This window comes from Microtus ochrogaster, chromosome 10 (genome assembly GCF_000317375.1).
Source record: "Microtus ochrogaster isolate Prairie Vole_2 chromosome 10, MicOch1.0, whole genome shotgun sequence".
NCBI lineage: Eukaryota > Metazoa > Chordata > Mammalia > Rodentia > Cricetidae > Microtus > Microtus ochrogaster.
The window spans coordinates 84988458-84997028 of NC_022016.1; the positions used below are offsets into that span (position 1 = coordinate 84988458).

An 8571-nucleotide genomic window follows, 5' to 3' on the forward strand; every position below is an offset into this window, starting at 1 on the left:
TACATGTGTTGCTTTTATTGGCTGATGAATAAAACTGTTTCGGCCAAGGGCTTAGCAGTGTAAAGCCAGGCAGGAAATCTGAACAGAATATAGAGAGTAGGCAGGGTCAGGGAGACACCATGTAGCTACCAAAGGAGACAGACACTGGAACCTTACCCGTTGGCCACAGCCTCGTGGTGATACACAGATTACTAGAATGGGTTAATTTAAGATATAAGAGCTAGCTAGGAATACACCTAAGCTATTGGCCAAACAGTGTTGTAATTAATATAGTTTCTGTGTGATTATTCGGGTCTGGGTGGCTGGGAAACAAATGAGCAGTCTCCTTTAACATGGGGATATGAAAGCTTAACTCACAGTGTGAGGTCATAGGTATGAGGTCACCTAATTACATAGTCCCCAAGAGTGGGACTCATGGCCCACTCTTCACACAGCTCCCTGGGGATGCAGCCTAGTGCCCTCAGAGGGTTTCATTGTGAGAAGCCACAGCCCCTTCTCCCACCCACTTGCCAGTCCTGTTTGCTGTCACCCCAGTGGTCAAGTTGATTCCTGTGGCTCCTGGGGGTATCTAGGAGTCAGGGTTTATAGTGCTTCTCGGGAAAGGCAAGGCAATCATTAACAAGCACCTGCTAGGAAGCGCTTGCCTCCCAGCCAGCCCAGGCTCCCTCACACCTCTCTGTGAACTTTGGTCTCAGTCTTCAGCAGGTGGGATTGGGGGTGGGGGCTTCTCTCCTTTGGTTTTACAGGGAACTGTGAAGACTGACTAAAACTATGACAGTGATCAAGACAGAGGTGATTAGTATCTCGATTGGAACCCCAGAGCCAACCCTCTCCCTCTGAGGTCGATGGTGGAGGAGGCAAACCCCAGCTTCTGGCTCGTCAACTTCAGATTGGTGGCTCTTTCTGTTCCCTTGTACCTGAACCTTCCCTGGATCTGACAGTATACTCACACCATTCCTACCCTGGATGGGTACACTTGGGTGCCAACTCGAGGTCTTATCCTTCTCCATCCTCTTATCCACCCTGGTCCTTCAAGGAGGCTAGGGACCGGCATAGTGAGAGGAGGGAACCGAGGGAACTACAAGCTGTTCTGACTTTCACACGTGTGCTGTGGGATACATACTACACACATACACACAAGTACATGTATAAAAGGATAAAGGAGTTTCTTTAAGAAAGGAGAGAGAGAGAGAGAGAGAGAGAGAGAGAGACACTAACTGTGCATCCCAGAAACAGGACAACACATCGTAATATTTCTCAGAGGTGAAATGTTGCCCCCAAGTAGTGTTACCCTCGCAGAGCTTCTAAGTTACATCTGAAAATGAGAGTTCCAAAAACAGATGCTGTGGGGTGATTACACCTGTGCCACAGCAATGACAAGGATCAAAGGCAGCCTGTGGGGTGAGGGATGGGGTACAAGAAGCCATATCGTGGGTGAATCCTTTCCATTTTCCAGCTGTTGGGAAGGACCGGGTTATGTGTGAGGAGCCAGCAACGCTGCAGCAGAGATGGAAGGCAAATGGACAGAGAATACATCATGGGAACGGCAGGAGTCAGAGCCTGCCTTAGGCACCTGGATAATTAATTTTATAATTAATGCTGAGAGAGACTCCTGGGAAACTCAGGCATAGTGGCTCATGTCTATAATCGGCACTCGGAAGGCTGAGGCAGGAGGATTATCAAGAGTAGAAGGCTAGCCTGAGCTACAGAGAAATACAATCTCAAAATCAAAACTCGGGGCTGGAGAGACGGTTCAGTGTTTAAGAGCACTGGTTGCTCTTCTAGAGGACCTGGGTTCAATTACCAGCACCCACATGGCAGCTCACATCTATCTGTAATTCTAGTTCCAGGGGACCTGACACCCATGGCAGAACACTAGTGCACATAAAATAAAAACAAAAGTTAAAAAATTTAAAAAGAGAAGAAAGAAAAGACAAAACTCACAGACTAGAGAAGACAACTCAGCAGTTGAAAGCATATACTGCTTTTGCAAAGGACCCAGGTTTGATCCCCAGCACCTACAAAAGCTAAGTAACTCCAGCTTCAGGGCACATGTACTTACAGGCACATATCTACATACAGAAACATATATATAATTAAAAATAATGAAAAAATAGTAAAAGTCACAAGCCACACTTAGGCATAATGGCACATGCCTACGGTCTCAGCACTTGGGAGGTGGAAGCAGGGAAGTCCCAAGTCATCCAAGGCCAGGCTGGCCTATATGAAACCTGTCTCAAAAAAAAAAAACAACAACCAAACGAACAAAAAGGCCCAAGGAAAGGCTCATTGGGCAAAGCACTTGCATGCAAGCGTGAGGACTTGAGTTTGGATCCCCAGCACTGATGTAACAAGTTGGGTGTTTGCTATGAAGCCACAGGTAACCCTAGCTCTGAGGACAGCAGAGACAGGGGCTTGCTGGCTTCTAGCCTCCCTGAGATGCAAGCTCCAGGTTTAGGAAGAGACACTGCCTGAGAGAAACAGAGTGATGGAGAGGGCATCCAGTGCCCTCTTCTGGCCTCTGTATGCACCTGCACATATTAGGGACACTGTGTCCTCCCCATCTCTGCCTCGCTGTTTCTCTCTATCTTACACACGCACACGCACACACACACCCAGAGACCCTTCAGTGAATGGCTCCTTTAGTAGCATGTCAGAGGTGCACTGCAGACACCATGCCAGCCGTCCCACAGAAGTCACTGGGGGTGCTGTGGGGAGAAGGGGCCGAGAGAAAGCCTCAGTTTGCTTCCAGTCTGACACTAGAAAGTTGCATGGACTTGCATGTTTGCTCTCTGGGGCCTAATTCCTCATCTCTGAAATTGAGGGGCTTTTGCTGTTTGAAAGTGTCTTTTTATATAGTCCTGGCTGTCCTGGAACTTGCTATGTACAGCAGGCTGCAACTGAGTATAGAGACCATCTTGCTATGTAGCCTACACTGGTCTTGAACTACCATCCACAGTGCCAGGACTACGGGTGTACACTGCTATACCTGGTTTGCATTTGAGATCTTAACCCCCCCCCAGCATGCTCCTCCCACATGAAGCTATACTGATATAAAATACCTAAGAGAGTGAAGGGCTTTGGACGTGGGGACATTGAGAGTATCTTGCTCTGTAGCCCTGGCTGGCCTGGTACTTCCTAGTACTTGTTATGTAGCAGAGGTTGGCTTCAAACTTGCTTTAATCCTCCTGCCTCTGCATCTTCACAGTGCTGCGATTACAGGTATATGCCTCCATACCTGGAGTAAGAGTTTGTAAGCGAGAACTGTAATTTACAGGTACTAGTTTAATTTGAAGCCATTTAACATTTGTATTATGTGTATGTAATAGTTCACATGGTCCACGGTACATACGTGAGATTAGAGGGTAACTTTAGAGTGTTGGTTCTCTCCATCCATTGTAGGACTGAACTCAAGTCATGAGGTCTGCAGGGCTGGCTTCAAACTCACTATGTAGTCAGGAATGACCTTCAACTCCTGGAATTCGAGGCCTACAGAGGCCTGCAAACTGCACCTAGCTCCAAGCAGCTTCCACTTTACTGGAACTGCAGGGCTTGTCACGCTGTAAATGACACTCCTCTCTGGAAGAGGCGAGCTGGCCCATATCCGTGTCTCTGCACCTCCCAGTGCTGTGGACTGAAGCAGTAAAAACCAGGGCTGCCCACATCACAGCCCTACCCTCTTGTTTACTCTCGAGCAGCTGTGGTGGAACAGATACATGGGTCCTTGGCAAGCAGGCCAGGCTTTCTGGTGAGTCAAAGTCAGGGAAGCCAGGGAAACCACTAAACCCCAAGGATGACAGCCCCCAGCAGAGGGTGGCTGTCCCCATTCTGTCCCTCTTTCTCCCCACAGTGAGCAGAAGGCTCAACACTGTCTGCCACCTCTTCCCTCCAGCTAGAAAACCCGGGGAGGGAGGGTCCAGACTCTGAAGATGGGTAAGGGAGGAGGAGCCTGCACCACAGTAGGGAAGATGCTTTGGTCCTGCAGCAGCACAGCCAAAAGTCACATAAGAAAACAGCTAGTTGAGGCGGGGTATAGCACTGAAGACCACCCCAAAAATCTAGTGATGAGGGAGGGTGTGATGAATGTGTCCAGGGATTCAACCACACACAAACCAGTCATGGAAGTTTAAAAGATATTTATTTAAAAAAGAACAAAAAAGCTTTGGTATTTCAAAAGCCAACAATCATCCATCACTAGAAAGTTAAACACCTTTTCCAGGGACCCAAAGTACAAAAGGACAGATCCCACTGGCTCACGGTAAGAAAGAGGCAATGTGCAAACCAGCGGAGGGCAGGGGAAGCACACCTTCCCCAGGCAGGGTGGCCGCCTGGAGCTCAGGCCCCGCCTCCAGACTGTGTGGGGCCTCTGGGTGCCGATGAAGTGGCAGGGATCCGTTGTTGCCACCAACAGTCCTGATCTAAGGTGGAGGAAAAGCCACCCAAGCAAAATTTCAACAAAAATAAATTAGAAATCCATTCAAGAAAGAACACATTAAATTAGGAAAAGAACAGGGTTTTCCTCAGCAGTCCTTACAGAGGAGCTATTTCCTGGGATAAAAGACGGGGAAGTGGAAGGAGTGCGCTCAACTTCAAGTATTCTCCCTACGGGTTTGTTTTATTGACTGGAAAACTTACACATGTCCTCGGCCCTCTTTCCCCTCCAGTGCAAACTCTGTACCCACAAGCGCTTCTGAGTCACTGTCCCCCACAAGGCACAAAGGGTTGGTGCTTCCAAAGGCTCCCTGTTCATGCAGCAGCAGGATGCTCAGTGCTGGGTGTCTTGTGCAAACGGTGGCCGAGAGCAGGGCTCGAGGTTCACTCAGACACTGGGATCTTCCTGCTCAATGAAACAAGAAGGTCACGACTCAGCACCAACCCACAGCCCAGCTACAGAAGCAGCCGGGGAAAGTCAAGCATGGTGGGGCACACTACTGATTCCCGCACTTGGGAAGTAGAGACAGGAGAGTTCAAGTCAGCTTCTACTGCATAGCAAGTTCAAGGCCAGCCTAGGCTACGTGAAGCCATCTCAAAGTAGATAAATATACACACTGGCAGAGGAACAGACCACAGGGACAATGTCTCAGATTCAGACAAATAGACAGTTCCCAGCCCAGGGCCAGGCTACAATTACTATGTAGCGCCCCATGAACCTCCTTGGGCTGATGTGGCATGTGGGCTGGGGCTTTCTCAGGCATGGGCAGTTCCTCAGGGAGGCAGTTTGTCTTCCCAATTGTATGTTGAACATATAAGAACATACATGCCAAGCAAGAACAAGGGCAGGAGGCCAGTGGCCAGTAGGGGAAAGAGTCTGCTACAGAACCTGCCTTTTCTATCACAGCTGGCCAAGCTGGCTACTGGGAAGGCCTTCTCCACATTGCTCCCTATCGTGAGGAACTCAGACCTGCTTCCATCTGCTGCTGCCTTGCCCTGAAGGTCAAGCACTACTTTTCCTGCAAGCCTGGCCTTAATCCAAATGCCACAGTTTCTTGGTGGCAGAGACTGGCCCATCTCTTGCATGGGATGCTGTGCCCAGATCCACTACCTGGTCTTCCATGGTTTGGGAGAAGAGGGGCAGGGAGGACCTGGCTCTCCTGCTGCTGTGGGCTGACAAGATAACTGCAGTACCAGACCCACACTGAGAGCCTGACCTCTGGGAGCAATGGGTTTTTTGGTTTTTGTTTGTTTTGTTTTGCCATGCAGCTCATGTTGGTGTCAAACTGACAACCTTCCTGCTTTAGCATCTTCAATGCTGGGATAACAGGAGTACACTATCATAACTAGCTTGTTATCAAAACGGACTCCTCTCTGATATTGAGAACTGTGGGCACTGGCCTGAAGGATATTCCATTATTGCCTAGGCTGTCACCCCCTTTCTGGACACGATAGAGAATGGCAGAAGCGTGGGGCTCTAGGAGTAGAGGGAACTTACCTTGCTCCTGAAGAGGGGCTTGGCTCCAGGCCCACAGTACTCATTGTAGATGAGTTTGAAGAGGAAGAGGTGGAAGAGGGTGATGAGGGAGGCCACACTGAACCAGAAGAGGAAGGGCAGGCCAGGATCTTGCTGGGCCATGTGCTCATCGTGGGCCAGGATGGCCTTAAGGTGCAGCGTGTGTCGCAGGTCCTGCAGGTGTGTGAGGTCGGTGGAGATGTACAGCAGGGGTGTGATGGGCTGTGTCACCATGACGGAGAAGGTGTGGCCTCCAGGCTCCGAGGTCAGTTCCACAGGGTCATGGAGGCAGCCTGCCTCACAGGCGTAGATCTTGACAGGTTGGCCTCGGGACTCCACAGACACGTGCAGGTAGGGCTTGCCCTCAGCGTCCACCAGCACGGCCAGGTTGATGTGGTCGTTCTTGTAGCGTATTCCACGCAGCGCGTAGCTGTTGTGGAGCACCTCAGGGTCGGCCTGGAACTGCAGGTGGTTTTCTGTGAACTGTAGCCCGCCGAAGCTGAGCACCATGCCTTGTAGGATGCCCGGAGCGCCAACCTTCACCAGCCCCTTGCAGCCTCGCTTCTGGAGGGTCAGCTTCCACAGGTCAGCCAGCTGCAGGATCTGCTGCACTGAGGAGAGCTGGCCTGGCCACAGGTTCTCAGCATGCATGGTGGCATGGCCACTGAAACAGTGGTCTTCATAGTTGAGTGTTGCCTCCATTTGGTCTCGTTCCCTGTGGCTCAGAGAAGGGCTGAGCAGTGGGGCTGGTGAGCAGGAGAGCATGTAGTACAGTGTCAGGTTCACAGTCAGGCCAGACGGCGTGTGGGCATCTGTGATCTTCTTCATCTCCACACCTGAAACACCAAAAAGGCTGCACGTTAGGGAAGAAGGCCTGGTTGGGGGCAAAGAAACAGAAGATCAGGGCTACAGACGGTGGAGCTTTGGGTCCAGTAATAAAGGATAACAGTTGGGTGCCCTGGGTATGGTAGAGCCATCCTGAATTCCTGAGATGGCAAATCTTCACTCCACTTGGTGGGGTTTAGAATTACCACAGAAACAAACTTCTGGGCACATCTATGGAAGAGTTTTTACATTAGATTGAAGTGGGAAGATCCACCTTAAATGTCGGGGGTCCTGTACCATGGGCTGGGGTTCAGAAAACAGCAAGCTGAGTACCAGCATTCATCTCTCCATTTCCTGAGTTGCAGATGCTGTGTGGCTGTGACTGGCCACCTCCTGATCCTGCTACCATGCCTTTCCACTATGATGGGCTGCGCCTCTTTGAACTACAAGCCCAAATAAACTTTCTTCAGTAAGCTGCTTTTGTGACAGTGATTAACAGAGGTAAGTAACAGGCATCTAACATGAACAACTAGGGACTGTGGGACCTCCTGTCAGAGCTAAGAACAACATACACGGGTCAGATCTTCTCAAACCTATGGTCTAGAACCCCCAACTAGATGTCATTTGTGTCCTAGCCAATACTAGCTGGTTCTTCTACCACTCTCTGGTAAACATAGCTTAAAAAAATTATTGCCGGGTGGTGGTGGCGCACACCTTTAATCCCAGCACTTGGGAGGCAGAGGCAGGCCGATCTCAGTGGGTTTGAGGCCAGCCTTGTCTACAAAGTGAGCTCCAGAACAGCCAGGATGGTTACATAGAGAAACCCTGTCTTGAAAACTAACCCCCACAACAAATTATTGTATATATGCATATATGTATGTATGTCTGCTTAATTTATGTGCAGAGCCCTTGGAGGGCAGAAGATGACCTTGAACCCTTGAAACTGGAGTTAATAGTCCATTGTGAGCTGCCATGTGGATGCTGGGAATTAAACGCAGGTCCTCTGAAAGAGCAGCTGAGCTATTTCTTTAATTCCTCCTATAGCTATTTTAATATTTGATTTTATTTTTTCTCTTGGAAGCAGGGTCTCTCTATGTAGCACAGGCTAGCCTTGAACTCGTCCTCCTTCTCCCTCACAGTCTGAGTGCTGAGACTGTAGATTGAAAGTACCTTAATCTAGTTTAGTACAGTGGCTCCGATTTAAATGATTCTAGACTCACAGGGCTGATCAAACCCTCAGCGTCTCCACCTGGATATCTGACAGGTACAAGTGATCTGGTATGAACTTTCACCCCCAACCAAAGCTTCCCCTAGTTATCTCCAAGCAACTGCTCACACCCACACATCAGGAAGTTACTCTCCAGATCTCTCTTCCCATAGCCAAACCATGGCCCAACAGCCCTACCTCCCAAAATATCAAGGTCCACCACTTCCATCTCCATGTGACAACCCAGGGGCCTCCTCCCCCCCACCCCCGGGCTCCCCAGGAACTGTTTACCTGTGCCCATGCCCTGTCAGTCTATACTCTGACGACTCCCACCTTTCTGTCTCAGAACCAGACCTCTTGTCCTTCCTCACGGCTGCAAGCTCACGCCACCCTGCTCCTGCTCATCACCAGGCTTAACCTGCTCCTGTTTCGGGCAGCTTCCAGGCTGAATGCCCACTTCCCTGTCACATGATGGGGCTTAACTCTGGCTCCATGTCAGGGGAGCTGAGCAGCCCTCCCAGCCTGCACTCGACGCCCACCAGCTCCTCACTCTCTTCCACACCCACAGCTCCTCACTCTCTTCCACACCCAC

At 50.1% G+C, this 8571-nt stretch overlaps 1 protein-coding gene across 1 annotated transcript in view; it reads right to left on the reverse strand.

Moving 5' to 3' along the window:
* Positions 1-4121: 4121 nt before the first annotated feature.
* The window catches only part of Kiaa2013 (KIAA2013 ortholog), a 6908-nt gene continuing 2458 nt past the window's right edge, over positions 4122-8571 (reverse strand). Inside the window, exons 2-3 of the mRNA XM_005353741.2 lie at positions 5930-6783; positions 4122-4837 (exon numbers count right to left, since the gene is read on the reverse strand). Coding sequence (XP_005353798.1) covers positions 4820-4837; positions 5930-6783 — 872 coding nt within the window. The 3' untranslated portion in view covers positions 4122-4819. The remainder of the gene's footprint in view (positions 4838-5929; positions 6784-8571) is intronic.